Genomic DNA, 16,934 nt, shown 5'->3' on the forward strand with positions numbered 1-16,934 from the left:
CCTAATAATTCTGCACTCCCTGTATATATATATATTCGGTGGTATGTGTAGCTGCAGATACACATGTTGTGCATTATCCTGCCATCTAGTGTTGGGCTCGGAGTGTTACAAGTTTTTTTTTTCTAAGAAGTCTTTTCGAGTCACGGAACCGAGTGACTCCTCCCTTTTGGCTCCATTGCGCATGGGCGTCGACTCCATCTTAGATTGTTTTCTTTCCGCCATCGGGTTCGGACGTGTTCCTCTTCGCTCTGTATTTCGAATCGGGAAAGTTAGCTAAAGTATCGAAAATTCGACGGTATTGTTATCATTCGGTACCGGGTTAGTGTTAGTGTATCGGCAGCAACATCAAGACCGCTCCGGCGGCCCTTTGGGGCTTCCACTCTTCACCGAGGCCTGGTTGGCCCGACCACACCCGTCGTCCCAGACTAATGGACCGGACCCCACTCCGTTTCTGTCCTAAGTGTCACACAAAGTATCCTTATACAGACCAGTCTGTAATCTGTGTTTATCACCTGAACACAGAGAGGATACTTGCAAAGCTTGCCGAGCATTCCAATGGAAAAATACCTTGAGGGATTGACTCGCAAGAAGACTACAAATGGCGTTGAGACCGAAAGAACAGCTCGACGTCGGAGAGGAGGAAAGCATCTCCATCCAGGAGACGGACTCGGATAAATCCAAAAGTGAACGACCCTCGACGGTGCAATGAACCGTGAGTAAACCTGCCCAAAACATTTAAGGCCATGGGGACGCCACGGCCAGCAGGCCATGGCTCAACCCACCGAAAGGAAGGTGACCAAACATTGGCACCGAAAAAGGCCAAAGAACTGCCAAAGGCTTCCGACTCCGGTCGAGAATCCGGCACCGAACAATCTCAACACCGAGAGTTCGATTCGCCCAAAACAAGGAAAATATCTTCGGAACCGAAAAAGACTGTAACAGAAACCTCGGTACTGAAAAAAGCGGCCTCGGAGCCGAAAAGAAGCTCTTATACAGAAGAGCAAGGACTTTCCAGCCAATTAAAGGAAAGACATCGATTCGAGCAGGAGTTAGGTATGGAAGAACCTGACCATACACAAAGGAGGTTACATATCCAGAAAGAGACTGGAAAAATACAAACTTTACCTCCACTCAAATCTAAAAGGAAACTTGCATTTCAGGAGTCAGAAATGCAACCTAAGGCAAAAGTGGTTAGAGACAAATCCCCACCACCAATGTTCTCACCACAACCGTCCCCACCGCACTCACCACAACTGTCACCAGTGGGAACACCTATAATGCAGGATGATGCTTATGCATTAGACTTATTTGATGCACCAGTATCGGATAACAGTCCGGATTGTTATCCAACAAAGCTGTCACCACCAGAAGACAGTACTGCATATACTCAGGTACTATCCAGGGCAGCTACGCTCCACAACGTAGCAATGCACACAGAGCCAGTGGAGGATGAATTCCTGTTTAACACTCTGGCATCCACCCACGCTTCCTATCAGAGTCTGCCAATGCTCCCGGGCATGCTTAAGAACGCAAAACAGGTCTTCCAGGAGCCTGTAAAGGGAAGGGCTATCACGCCTAGAGTTGAGAAAAAGTACAAACCTCCCCAACAGATCCTGTGTTCATAACACAACAACTTACACCGGACTCAGTGGTTGTAGGGGCGGCAAGAAAAAGAGCAAACTCTCAATCGTCAGGAGACGCTCCACTGCCTGACAAAGAAAGCAGAAAATTTGACGCAGCGGGCAAGCGAGTGGCAGCACAAGCAGCCAATCAATGGTGGATTGCAAATTCGCAAGCCCTACTTGCACGCTACGACAGGGCACACTGGGACGAGATGCAAGACACCATACAGCACTTGCCCAAGGAACACCAAAAACGTGCCCAGCAAGTAGTGGAAGACGGACAGGCCATATCTAACAACCAGATAAGGTCTGCACTAGACTCGGCAGACACGGCAGCACAGACTGTCAACACGGCTGTAACCATTTGCAGGCATGCATGGATGAGAAGTTCTGGATTCAAGCCAGAGATTCAACAAGCGGTATTGAATATGCCGTTTAATCAACAACAGTTGTTTGGGCCGAAAGTCGACACAGCCATTGAGAAATTAAAAAAAGACACGGACAGGGCTAAAGCTATGGGCGCGCTCTATTCCCCACAAGCCAGAGGCACCTTTAGAAAACCACATTTCAGAGGAGGTTTTCGGCAACAAGCATCTGAGCCTTCCACCTTTCAAACCAGACCCACCTATCAGGCACAATACCAAAGGGGAGCGTTTCGTGGTTCCTATAGAAGACAATTCCCAAGAGGAAGGGGGAAGTTCCAAAAAAACAAACCAAGCCAGACCAAACAGTGACTTCAATGTCACAACACTCCAACACTTGTCACCAGTGGGGGGGGGGAGGCTAACCACATACTACCAAAACTGGACACATATTACCACAGACGCATGGGTCCTATCAATTATCCAACATGGTTATTGCATAGAATTCACAAATTACCCACCAGATGTGCCACCCAAAATGCACAATCTGTCCCAACAACACTTAGACCTATTACAAATAGAGGTCCTAGCACTGCTACAAATACAAGCAATAGAGCTCGTACCCAATCATCAGAAAGGAACAGGCGTCTACTCACTATATTTCCTGATTCCAAAAAAGGACAAAACGTTAAGACCTATCTTAGATCTCAGAACACTGAATCTCTTCATCAAATCAGACCACTTCCACATGGTAACACTTCAAGATGTAGTTCCCTTATTAAAAAAAGAGGAGTACATGACAACATCAGATCTCAAGGTTGCGTATTTCCACATACCCATCCATCCTTCTCACAGAAAATACTTAAGGTTTGTAATGCAAGGCATACACTATCAATTCAAAGTGCTACCGTTCGGAATAATAACAGCCCCAAGGGTATTCACAAAATGCCTAGCAGTAGTAGCCACTCACATAAGGAGACAGCACATGCACGTATTCCCATATTTAGATGACTGGCTAATAAAAACCAACACTCAACAACGGTGTCTTCTTCACACGCAATATGTCATAGAAACTCTACACAAACTGGGGTTCTCTGTAAATTACCAACCATCCCAAATTAAACAATACTTGGGAGCAACACTCGACACACAAAGGGCAATTGCCACTCCAAGTCCACAAAGAGTCCAATCGTTCCAAAATGTAAGATCAAGCATACTATCAAACCAACAATACACAGTAAGGTTTGTAATGAAACTTCTAGGCATGATGTCCTCATGCATAGCCATTGTCCCAAATGCAAGATTACACATGTGGCCCTTACAGCAGTGCCTAGCAAAACAATGGACACAAGCACAGGGTCAACTTCAAGATCTAGTGTTGATAGACTGCCAAACACACTCCTCGCTTCAATGGTGGAACTCTATAAATTTAAACAAAGGGCAGCCATTCCAAGACCCAGTGCTTCAAGCTGTTATCACTAGAGATGCTTCCATGTTGGGGTGGGGAGCACAACTCAACAATCACAGCATACAGGGTCAATGGTACAATCAACAAAAACAACTTCACATAAATCATTTGGAACAGCTAGCGGTTTTTCTAGCATTAAAAGCATTTGAACCACTAGTAGCCCACAAACACATTCTTGTCAAAAGGGACAACATGACAACAATGTATTATCTCAACAAACAAAGGGGGACACACTCGCCACAACTGTGTCTCTTAGCACAAAAGATTTGGCATTGGGCAATTCACAACCACATTTGCCTAATAGCACAATACATACCAGGCCTTCAGAATCAGTTAGCCGACAATCTCAGTCGAAATCTCCATCAAACTCACGAATGGGAAATACATCCCCAGATCCTCCAGGATCACTCCCACCGCTGTGGAACACCAAACATAGACCTACTCGCAACAAAAGAAAACGCAAAATGCCAAAACTTTGCGTCCTGGTACCCACACCCTCAGTCCAAGGGCAATGCACTATGGATCAGTTGGTCAGGGATATTTGCTTACGCTTTTCCCCCTCTCCCACTCTTTCCTTATCTGGTCAACAAACTAAGTCAAAACAAACTCAAACTAATACTCATAGCACCAACCTGGGCTCGCCAACCGTGGTACACAACACTGTTGGACTTATCAGTAGTACCCCACATAAAACTACCAAACATACCAGATCTGTTAACACAACACAAACAACAGATCAGACACCCGAATTCAGCATCGCTCAATCTAGCAATCTGGCTCCTGAAGTCTTAGAATTTGGACATTTAAATCTTACACAAGCATGTATGGAGGTCATTAAACAAGCCAGAAAACCTACAACAAGACATTGTTACGCAAACAAATGGAAGAGATTCGTTTGCTACTGCCACACTAATCAAATTCAACCACTACATGCCTCCACAAAGGACATTGTAAGCTATTTGTTACATTTACAAAAGTCTAATCTAGCTTTTTCTTCCATTAAAATCCACCTCACTGCAATATCTGCCTATCTGCAGATTACACATACAACATCACTTTTTAGAATTCCAGTCATTAAAGCATTTATGGAGGGACTAAAAAGAATCATACCCCCAAGGACACCACCAGTACCTTCGTGGAACCTTAATATTGTATTAACACAACTCATGGGCCCACCATTTGAACCCATGCACTCTTGTCAAATTCAATATCTAACTTGGAAAGTAGCCTTTCTAATAGCTATCACATCACTTAGAAGAGTGAGTGAAATACAAGCATTTACTATCCAAGAACCCTTTATACAAATACATAAACATAAAGTGGTTCTACGTACAAATCCAAAATTCTTACCAAAGTTCATATCACCATTCCATCTAAACCAAACTGTGGAACTCCCAGTCTTCTTTCCACAACCAGACTCAGTAGCTGAAAGAGCCTTACATACATTAGACATAAAAAGAGCACTAATGTATTACATTGACAGAATGAAATACATACATATATACATACATTTTTATATCCAAGAAATTGTTCACCGCACTCCAAAAATCCTTAAGGCATGTTTACAAAACGGCAACCACCAACACGTTTCAACTCCACTTGAGTCTTGCTCACGGTTGGTATATATATATATATATATATATATATATATACACACACACATTTAGACATATATATATATATATATATATATATCAAATATATATATTCATATATATATATATATATGTGTATATATATATATATGTGTGTGTGTGTGTGTGTGTATATATATATATATATACATACAAACACACACACCCAGACACATATATATATATATCTGTGTACATATATATCCATATATATATATATATATATATATACACACACATTTATTTATACCCACATATATATTACCATAACAGCATCAAAACTCACCCTCCCTAAGCCCTAAAAATACCCTTCCCACCCAAATACCTTTACTCACTCCAAACCCTATAAATAGCCTTGCCATCCACCAACCCTTAAACACCATAAAATACCTTCCAAATATCGTTACCTACCCTAAACCCTAGAACGGCTTATACATACTTACTACAAAATAGGTGGGGTTTAGGAAGGTATAAGAAGAGTTTAGGTGGGACCCGGGGTGGTTTAGAGAGGGACTCATCGACAAAAGAGTAAGTCGTATCCTATTCACAGACCGCATTAAAAAGTTATTACAGCCATAAAGGGCCCAAAACAGTGGAAAATATATTGCTAATCACAGCTGAAGTAAGTGCGGCACCACATATGGCACTGGTACTAGAGCACCCCATAGAAAATAATGGCGGCAGGAACTTAAAATAAAACCTAATTGCAAATAATGCTAAACTAAATGATTTCAATAGTTAAAAATATAAATAGTTGTAAAATTATCTGAAAATAAAAAATTGTTTTTGTTTTAATTTTTTCTTTTTAATAACCTTTTTTTGAATTTCAAATTCATGTAGCATTAATGTTTTATGAAAATACACTACGTTTAATGATTATTAATACACAATAAATATATTTATTATTTTACTTTAGGTTAATTTTATTTAATGTAACAGCAGAAAAATAATTTTAATTGAGATTAATATATTCTAAATATAAATTAAGTTATGAATGCAGTAAAATGTTTTTAGTTTGTTCTACATTTCTAATAAACATAACGTTACAATAATATTGAACATAAACATGTCTGTACTAGTTTTTCAAGTTTAATAAACCTTTTTACTTTTTACTACACTTTACCGCAGGAATAGTTAAGGAATATTTTAGGAAGTTTCGAAAGTAATTCAGATAATTTAGAAGGTTGATGAAAAGAAAAGTAGAAATATTTTATGTATTTTATGTTAATAATAATGTAAATTATTTTTATATTATCTATATTTATTTTAAATGTAGAAAAAAATAAAAAAGTTAGATGTTAATATCCCAGATTAACTTAACATTATGCTTTTGTTTTTGAAGATTTATTAACAAAAATGGCACCTAAAGATGTATGTGTGTGTATCATGCATTTATAATTATTAAACGTGATGGTGATGCATATAATTAATTACAATTATTTAATTATGTTTATGTACACATTAATGTTAGATTAATTTTTAAATTCGAAAAAGGTTATTGAAATATGTCAATCAAATATACACAGCATTCTATTTTTAGGTAATTTATAATATTATATTACATGCATTTATATATTTAACTATTTTAAATGCTTATTGTAATTGAGGATTATTTGCTATGGGGTTCTATTTTAAGCCCCTTCCTCCATTACCTTCTCTGGGAGGATTTTGCTGCATCAGTGATTGGCCATGTGTGGTGCTGGCCTTACTAGGTCTCCTCTTTGGCTGGGTGACTTTGCACTTGTAAATTCGGCTCCACCCCTGCTTCAGGGGCCGTAGTACGTAAGTCTACACTCTTGAGTAACTTTATACTTGTAAATGGTGAATAGCCCAATGTAGCAATTACTCAAAAGTGAAAGAGTAAACTTACGTGTGTAGATGATTTATGTGTAAGTTTACCTTTGCGAATAGATCCATTGTCTGTTTTAGCCCTGCCCCTACAAGGAGCCTTCATGTGCCACAATATACGCCCCAGGTGACGTCATCAAACAAAGATATTTCTGGAACGCCTATTGTTCGTGAAGGTTTCAGATGCAGGACTGGGAGGAGAGAATTGTTTTTTTCTCTACTCTGACTGGCACTTTTAGGTAGTCCAACAGCAAAATCGGTATTCCTGTAACCATCCTAGCCAAACTATGGGGAACGAACTGCATATAACGTGTGGCAAAATAAGAGATAAATACAGGCAAATAATTCAATTGGGGTGCAAATGCAAACAATAATAACAACTCCTACCATGGAGGCAGCTCTGCATTCAGAAGCCTGTCCATCTAAGTAAACCAAGCCTGACCTGACCAGGACTTATGCCTTTAAACCAAGTTTGAGGGTGCCACTCCAACTGAGTAGCACCTGTGTGAGGCCCAGCCCTTAACTAATCTTGCACCCTTTGCTGACATAGAGGAAAGTACTTCAGTAGGTAGCATGGGACATTGAAGCTTCCCGTGCTCTCAGTACCTTTAGAAATGCGGGATTCTATGTGTTTTTTTCAAGAGTAGAGGGTGTGGCAATGAGGGAACCATACATGTTAATGGGCATAGAGTGCCATTCTGCAATAATTTCACTTCATGCGGCCGTATCTATTCTGTAAAACTGTAAACGTCGCACTTGTATAGCGCACTACTCACCCATTAGGGTCTCAAGGCGCTTTACGTATACCGCTATGGAACCCCTCCTGGCTTTTCCCTGTGAGGCGCCCACTCCTGGACAGCCCCAGGGTGAAGCCAGGCATCCAAGCGCTGTGAGGGCCGTTGTGGAGATTAAGCAAGCTATTGCTCAGAGTTACAGAGTGGAACCCATTAATTAGATTAGGCACTGAGGTGAGAATTATCTGGTCCAAGGGAATTGAGCCCAAGACCCGCTGAGGTGGGAATTGAACCCTGGTCCTGGCCCAGATCTTTGAATCAGGGTCTGCCGCTCTAACCATTGTGCCACACTTCTCCACACTTATTCTGGTAGATGTCCAATTGTGAAGGAGTTTGTACACTCCTGGTGTAAATTTTCTGTTGCTTCTGATTGCTCAAAAATATTATCTCTTCTTTTTTGTAGATGTGTCAATAGATATGCCAGACCTGCTCGACATTAATCACCTGAGAGCAGCAGGATTACAGTCTCAGGAGGAGGAGCTTCCAGACATTGCTCCGCCCATTGTCATTCCTGATGATTCCAAAGGTATCGAGCTTTAAGAAGATTCCTTGTATTTCCTTCCCTTCACACCACTTAACCTTTCAAACTTACATGCTTTACTTCTGTATTTCGATATTTAGTCACATTGTAAATAGTGTAATGCTCCATCAGAGAGATTTCCTTGCCCTAGGTTGCAGCTTATTCAGGGATCTGATTGGACACAAGGGAAAGGTGCATCCATTTTATAATCATTCAGTGGTCTTTATGAGATAAGTGTGTAGTCGCAGCCAAATGATGCATGGGCATGTTGTAGATTACCAAAACCACACTCACATTGCCAGAGGTGCACTTGCAGTGCAAGAGAAATCCACATTGCCAAAGTCCTGGTTTCATTGCCCTAGCTACCGTCATATTGCCAGACCTACCAATCACCTTGCCAGTGCCACATTAACATTGCTAAAACCACAGGTCCATTGCCAAAATTGCAATCACATTGCCAAAGCTGCAGTGACATTGTCATTGCCAATAGAGTAATCACTTCCCCAAGTATTGTCTCCCTCAATGTGCAGGATAGAGATGAGAGCCAACAATGTGGAAAGTACTGTGAGAGGGTTCCCACTTCTCTCAGAGCCTTGTTCTGTCCTGAAAGGTTAAGGCAACTTGTTGAGATGGTGAGAAGGAAACCTGCCCTGATACTGCCAGTGCTGTGGTGGATTTAGGAATTCGTGATGGACTTTGGTTCCCAGGGTAGTCTGCAGGAGACACTGCTTATGGCAACCATTGACAGGCATACTTTAAGAAAGCTAATACTCCACCATAAAATGCAGGAGGGTGTGAATGCCTCCCTTGCCAATGGAGAGGGAGCAACCTTAATATATCTGAAACACAGCAACTTTCGAGGGATATTGTGGACATTCATTATTTTAGACTCGAGAAAGACCACTTTCTGTAGTTATCAGTGAAAGTTGTACTATTAAGATGGTGAACAGCAACATTAAGCTCTTGTTCCACCGAAAGCGGAGTTCACCAAGTCTACAGTATTTCCTTGCACTGGCATATTTAAGATTTGAGTAAACACTTTTTTCTCCCTACTTTATATATGAAAAGTAACTCTGCATTTGGAAGATATCTTTGCCCCGTTTTTTCATAGGAAGTGGGAATCTATTTCATTTTCTTCCTGCAGAGCGGAACTTCCTGTTTCTGTCCTCATCCCATAGAAGTGGTGTAACGGTGTGCAGATCTAGGTGGAACAATTATCATCCTGTTTTGCAGATGTAACAGTGTGTGGTGTGAAGCAGCCTGTGTCCTAAACTGTTCCTGTCGATGTTCCACAGTATACAGGGCTAATTCATTTGTGTCTGAACTGGCTCTGCAGACATGGTGCAGCTATGCGAGAATAGGCTACCACCACTTGAGCTGTCTCTGAAGACGCGATGTATAGGTATGGGACAGGCAGAATAGTCTTGACTTGGTTTAGTAAGCTCTTTTTAGACATGCCCTGTCTGACCCTTTGGTCTTTCACCTTGTTCAGCAGACTTGATGCAAGTGTGTGGGGCTAGATGATTCTAAAGTGTGTCTTTAGATCTATAACAGTATGCAGTGTTAGGAAGCCAGCACCAGGGCTGCAGGCATGGTGTAACTACTCACTGTATAAGCCTGGCCTTGCTCCATTGGCTCTGAATGTATGCTGGCTAAGCTGTGTATTTCTCAGAGGTTCCTTAGATATGCACCAGTGTAAGTATCCTGTGGGAGGATTCAACTCCTTAGCTTGTTCTACCAATGGTATATGACTGTGCAGGATTCTACTATCTATCCCTGAGTGGTTTAGTATAATGATGGGGCTTTTCTCTTTCAGCGTAGAGAGCCTATGTATGCTGAAGTATAGAGGCAGGGCTTCTTTGTGACAATGCTTCGTGCATAGGCCGAATGGACAATGAAGAACACCTAAAACATTGACTAGTACTAATTTGGAGTATTTTGAAAATAATTATCTTGTATTAAATAAACTTCCTGCCTTCTTCATATTCAACTCACCTTAATTTCTCCAGTACCATTTAAATAGTAATTGTAGAGGCCACTGAACTGAGATGCCCACTCATTGTGTAAACAGCAATGACAAAGCTATCAGGTCAGGGTTTCATGTGTTAGTGCAGGGGGACTCATGGGAGGAAGCCAGCAGGAACTGAGAAAGAGGGCTGGAGTTGTAAAGCACACCCACATCCAGTTCCATGCCAGCACTCAAGTTAAGGGAAAAGGATACATCTAGACAGCCAGTAGTGTTAAATCAGAGATTAATACTCAACTGGGAGAAGCACGTATATGATTGACATAGTCTCAAGCTAATGGCTGCAAGAGGCTGGATGAAGAGAGGAAATAGCTGAAAGAGATGGACCCGAAGCCCACTGAGTGCATATTGTAAGTACATTGGTATGTTTTGACATCCGTGCTTTTAAACCCCAGACCTATAAACTAGTCAAGTGGAATAAGAAATGATCACATTCATATCAGCATAATATGGTACTCGGTTTTCAAACAAATGTTCTTGTTTTTCTATACTCCTAAAATAAAATGGATTGCTTAATCCCTTATTTTATAATGTGATAATTACCAAAGAAGAAGCATGTTACAGCCAGGCTGCAAAATTTCTATGCTGAAGAAACCCATTACAATTGCTGTGTAGGGTGATTAGAAAATGTAACAATAATGATATTTGTAGGGTGAATAGCAAATGTAACTATAATGGTATTTGTAAGAAACAGACGCAAAATTGGAGGTCTAAGTGTGAAGGTGCAAAAATGGGCTCTCCCCAGGTAGGAAAATGGAGGAGGTTTCCATCATTTGTGATTTCAGGTGCTATCAGAGTATTATTATTATCTGTAATAATGGGCTGGCTTCTACTTTATCTATAGCAGTAGTTCTTGCTAAACAACACTTTTAACTTGATGACAAGTTTATGTTTTTCAACTTCAATTCAATGTGAGTTTTCAGGTCACATTTCTAAAGATTCTGCTTATCTAACAATAGTTCCAGTTTGCCGAGGAATGCATTCCTTCCAGGCCTTACAGTCACTAGGCAGAACATTCTGTCTGAACTTTATCACTTCTTTGATGGGTCCTTATCTGCATTTCTATTTTTACCTCTGTGCTCAGTGCCACTCTGACATTATGTGAGTTAGCTCTTAAACCTCAGCAGGTTGAAAGCGCCCGAGTTCAGACTGGGAAGTTACTTGGGTTTCTATATATAGTTATCACAGAAATGCGGTCTGGGAAGCTTTTAATTATAAGCCCTCCTTGACTGCAGGCCAGGATCAAAACTTCTAAATGAAAAGGGAGAGAGGGAAACAAGAGAGTTCTTGCTTCATTCAGATCAAGCCAATGTCCTTTGCTTTTGAAGTTATCAGCAAAGCGGGTCATTGTCCACCGACATCTGTACAGCAAGTGAGACTGTGTTCTTCTTTCCCCATTGCTGTTGCAGTCTTTGTATGGACTGTGCTTTAAGTCCTTTGATTTATATAATATAGGTCCAAAGAGGCTCATGATGGTTTGACAAGGAGTTGCACAAGTCCTGAACCTGATATCATGGATGCCGGTCCCCAAGCAGAGTGCATGTCGGCAGTGGTCATCTGTGAGGTCACATTAGCAGGAAGAGACCCCACATTAGCAGTAAGAGACCCACTGCTTCAAAGTTTGCCCCTTGGGTTCTCTGGCGCTCTCAGCAAAGTCCCTGGGTAGGAGACCTGTCCTACTTCCGCCCCATTGGTCAAGAAAGTTAAAGTGAGTTAATATTCCTGCTGCAGCTCCTCACACCATCTGTGTTGTGCTTTGTTATGTAAGGAGTTATTGTGAAGCAAAGCTGTTGTCACCAAGGTGGTCTCTTGGCGCTGTAAGGTCCCAAGGGAACATGGTACAACTGTGGTATGACTTACTCAGATATTCCTTCATTTTTTTGAAAGTCATGGAAGAGGGTTTTCAAAGTTGAAGTTCTAGACATACAAAGCTCCCCAAAGGGCTCTATTTTCATTTGATTTATAATATTTAGTCCAGGTAGGCTGACAGAGCAATGCATGGTCTGATCATTTTACGGCTAGAAATGAAGGCCTTTGTATAAGCAATACAAATGGCCTTGAGTTTAACTGTCCCATGGCCTGTCAGCCAGGTCAGTGCTCGCAAAGGTGATCTGTCATAGACATGAGGCAAAAGCAGGAGAAGGCTACGGGGTGAGCATTTTGGAGTTGTAAATTATAAATATGATTTTGTGGATGGCCTAGAAAAGTGTGAGATTGAGCCGGAGACATTATTGCCTGAACCAACCGTGGGCCATCTTTGTACACTTTGTAGATGGGAGAAACTGGATTTAATCTGTTGATCCATAGTTAATTTAGAAACCACTGTTATTTCTATATGCTTATTTTATTTACTGAGGTGAAGGTAGGTCCCAGCTGGGTAGGCCATGCACCCATTGACAATAACTTAACCAGGGTTCTAACCATCACACTTGTAGCCATGCACAACAGTCAGATGTATTCATTTAAGTGACTTCAGTTATAAAGTTCACTTAGAAAATAAAAACATTATCCTGAAATACGCTACTGTGTCAGTGTAGCCCTTCATCCTTCTGCTCTATTCTTTTTGTAGCATGGCACAGTGACTCTGCATTTTACCTTCCAAGATCCCTATTAGGGCGGCTCATTGTTGACAAGTCCCCTGAGATGATCCCCTGGGTAGGTGCTTCCTATATAAGGGTGGGGGGTCTCACCCTCGCGCCCTCAGCTGACTTTTGAAGTTCTAAATCCTTAGCCCAGCCTTACCAACTTAATTTCCTGATGAAATGTCATTCTTTGATAAATAATTATTTAATTTTATTATCATATACATTTTTACTTTATACTACCATTGAAATATACTACTGCTTCTAAAGTGATGCAGCGGGCTTCCTACAATCATGAATGTTATTCAGGAACTTTTGACTGTTCGATTTCCCTTTGTGTAGCTTCTAAGTATCCATGAGTTCTGGATGTGAATGAGTTCCACCTGGTGAAATCTTCATTTCGTATGAGAAAACATGTGGGTGACAATCACTTGAGTCACTCAATAAAAATGTGTTTATGGCTTACTTAAAAATAATAAAACTTAAACATAAACAGTAATAGATAAAAAATAGTAATATAAACAGTAATAGATCAGAAATACTTTCAGATAGAGATAAAAAGAAAGCAGGGTTCCAAACCATACGGAACAAGCCTCTTACAATTGTGATATCCAGTCGTCACAACAGTCCAGTGTTGATGAGTTAATGACGAAAAGCATATGCTTTTTTATTTGTTTAAATATTTTGAGCTGTGGTAGCGCATAGACAGCGGCAACACAATTTGACCCCAAGTAGGTAAAACTGTTTCTAGTAGACATGCCTGGCTCACTTTTCGTAGCTTTACACAAGCAGCAAGGCTTTTGTGAGATGAAATTGCAGCGAGACATAATCAGTAGCAGAAAAACCACAGTAACCCTTAAAATGAAAGAAAAAAACATTACCGTGACTCAGGCCGTCTCTTTGGGCAGTCGTTGATCGAACGTGTTTGTGGTTCATCCCAGCCAATTAGTTTACCTTTACAGTTGGGAAATTCCAGGTGGCTGAAAATCTACAGTAGGGCATGACTGGAAGCAGCATGCTGAAGACGTCCATGAGGCTGTGTACTCCTCTTAGGTGGGTCCAGTGTAGCCTCAAACTGGACGGGAAAATGTATAAGTCAAGAACACTTCTTAGATATAGCTGGGGAGAACACATCTTTTTCAAAGAACATTGCCTCCAGCCTCTCTGGGACCTCCAGGGGTGGGAAAAGTGAAAAAGAGTACTTTTGCAGAAAGTTATGTAACATCTTTATAGATGCTGCAAAAATCTTCACATTTTCAGGAGATGCTTCTTCAATATCTTTGTACAGGATTACATTGCAGGATTGCTATTGGTAACTCCATTCAGGTCCACAGAGTAATGTCCATTTGCAGATGTTGCATGTGATTTATGTTGCACAATTCCAACTCTGTATGTCCACAAAGATGTCTTGAGTTTCTTACACAAAGGCAGCTTGTTCACATGGGTAGTCTGAAGACATGTCCTGTTACAACATGTCTTCTAGTTCTTTTCAAGAAGTACAAGTTTTCCTTGATCAGCCAGACCTTTTTGACTCGTCAGATGAGAGGTTCAATAGGATAAACTGGCTTCCTGGTTGGGAATGGGCCATGAGAGTCAACAAGTATCTAATTCCATTTGTCCTGGGGGAAGGTACTGGTTCCAGAGTTTTCCACCCTATAGACCCACTGTCAGAACCGGGCGGGTGAGAGCAATCTGTAATTTTTGAACACCAGTAAGCACATCAGTCTAAATTTCTAATACATTTTACAACCAAACTCTTTGGCAAAATAACACAGTTCCAGTTTTAAAGCTATTCTGTCCGGTAAACTCTATTCCAGAGTTCCTAGTACTTCAGAAAAGTAATATGGAAACTACCTGGTTTTCTTGTCCTCAACTCTCCCTCTCTATAAAACCTTTCAAGGTGGACTCAGTAAATCCCAGTTAGGTTCAAAGAAAGTCTCAGTCCCATAGGTCTCATCTACTCTTCCTTCTATAGTCTGAATGGCTCAGCTATAAAGAGGACTGTCTTTACTCTTTCTTCAGTGTTATGGGTTTGCTTCCACAGAAACATGACCTATGTGTTTGTAGGGATGTGTGTCTGTGTGTGTAGAGAAATTACCCTTTGTGCATGTGCCATTTGAAGTCCGACAGCTCTCCACCTGAGTGGCAGGGGATACTAGGTGTGAAAAGTGACAATGAGGCCTGACCACCAGAAGGCCGGCCAAGATTTGGTAAAAACTACAGCTAAGATCCAAGCAGATAACATTGCAAGTTTTAACACATGACTAAATAATAGGGAATCAAAATCTAATGATGACACTGATTTTGTGACACCCATTTGCATATAAGTTGAGAATCGAAACCTTTAAAATACAGTCCTATCTGAGGTTAGCCTATTAGTGTAATTTTCCACATGACACTTTAAAAGCAAGCCTGTGTAACCTGCGGTATAAAATTGAACTAAGTTCATTTTCTTGTTTACACCTAACCACAAAAATATTTTGTTCACTCTTGCATCCCATTGTATAACTTTTTGCAGCTCTTCACACTGTGCACATACAATTGTAGGTACCTTATGAAATTGTTAAGTAAATCAATTTCAGCACAAAAATGTCTTTCATTCTTAGGCCACACCACATGCATCTGTTGCCAGATTAGCATGCCTGAACTGCTCAGAAGGTGAAATTCGTGTTGTCTATAGATTAAAAATAAATAGGGGAACAGGGCTAACATATTGATTTCCTCACAATCACAAACTGTTAAACCATTCTTTGCCTTAGCAATACAGAGCTGGAACTGCACTGATGAAAAACTAATTAATTCAGTGCTGTATTGTGAACGCCTAATTTAATAGGGTGTGAAAGTTGCCTGCCGGGGTGTGACAGGCCACAATCTAACTTTTACAAGTGCATTAGGGATACACAAACAGTCCTCTTATATTACAACATATTGCTGTGCTGTGTTCATACAGCACACATTTGACATGATGTATACTGTTGATGTTAAAAAACATCAAAATCTTTAAAGCTTACAGATACCTATTGAGGCAGCGGCAGTTCCCGGTTGAGAGCTCAATAAGTCTTCTTAAGAAGATCTTAATTCATAGACCTGGGATCTATCCAGCAAATAGATTTACTTCATTGAAAACCCATCAATTTTTTGGTTGGCCCTAACAAACAAATTGCTAATTAGAGGTAGACGTTTGATTTGTCTGAGCTGTGTTGCATCGTAAAGTCTTTTATCACACACAAACTGGTAAATTTGCCAGTATTCAAAGAGTTTTTCTCAGTAGTTACCCACCATGGAGAATGAATCTTATAAAAACTTTGACTTCCAAGGAGGCATCATGCATTGGGTACAGAACATTGATGACTGCTGTTTTTACTTTGAGGGGTGTGTGTGGCAGAACCATTGGAGCCTACTGATGTTGATGAAGAAATCTACAGATTTTTACAGAGTCAGTTTCTGTAGACATGCTAATTTTATCTGGACTACATTGGGCAACTAAAATAATAGGTAGAACTCTGCTCACTCTTTTATTCTTGGTATGTTCTTTTTTTTTCAGGTCATACACGAAACCAGTATCTGGACCGTAAGTATTCTGTCTCTTTTTGAATGTATAAGTAGATAGTGAACTAATATGTTAATTCTGTTGCACATGGAGATGTGTAATTGCTCATAATAACAAGAGATGGCTTGTATCTGCCCATGTTTCATTTCATTGAGTTTTTTAAGGCAGTGCTTCAAAGTCTAGCAGTACGGAAATTCTTGCTTGCTACTTCTGCTGCATAACTACTAGGCCTTTTTGTAAGATCCTACAATAGGGCATATATTACGACCTTTGTGTAGAGCCTCATACTTCAAAGAGGTGTCCATTTCTTTCAACAACACCATTAACTGCACCACAGATGGAAATCAGCATGCCCAGCAAACAAAAGGGAAGACTTTTAAAGTACCTGAGCACTGAATAATGAATAAAGAAACAGTGGGTCTCATGATGACGCTGGTGGTCCTAGGACTGCCAGTGCCGTGGTGGGAGTTTGACCTCCGCACTCCAGACAGTCCGTTCGCCACATTACGACCATGGCGGTGGGACCAC

At 40.8% G+C, this 16,934-nt stretch overlaps 1 protein-coding gene across 2 annotated transcripts in view; it reads left to right on the forward strand.

Annotated features, from left to right (window-relative positions):
* Positions 1–16,934, forward strand: part of USP13 (ubiquitin specific peptidase 13) — a 263,270-nt gene that overhangs the window by 208,278 nt on the left and 38,058 nt on the right. For both annotated transcript variants that reach the window (XM_069213085.1, XM_069213086.1), the window contains exons 15-16: positions 8,132–8,254; positions 16,401–16,427. In XM_069213085.1, coding sequence (XP_069069186.1) covers positions 8,132–8,254; positions 16,401–16,427 — 150 coding nt within the window. The remainder of the gene's footprint in view (positions 1–8,131; positions 8,255–16,400; positions 16,428–16,934) is intronic.

The sequence above is a fragment of the Pleurodeles waltl genome, chromosome 11 (genome assembly GCF_031143425.1).
Source record: "Pleurodeles waltl isolate 20211129_DDA chromosome 11, aPleWal1.hap1.20221129, whole genome shotgun sequence".
Taxonomy (NCBI): domain Eukaryota; kingdom Metazoa; phylum Chordata; class Amphibia; order Caudata; family Salamandridae; genus Pleurodeles; species Pleurodeles waltl.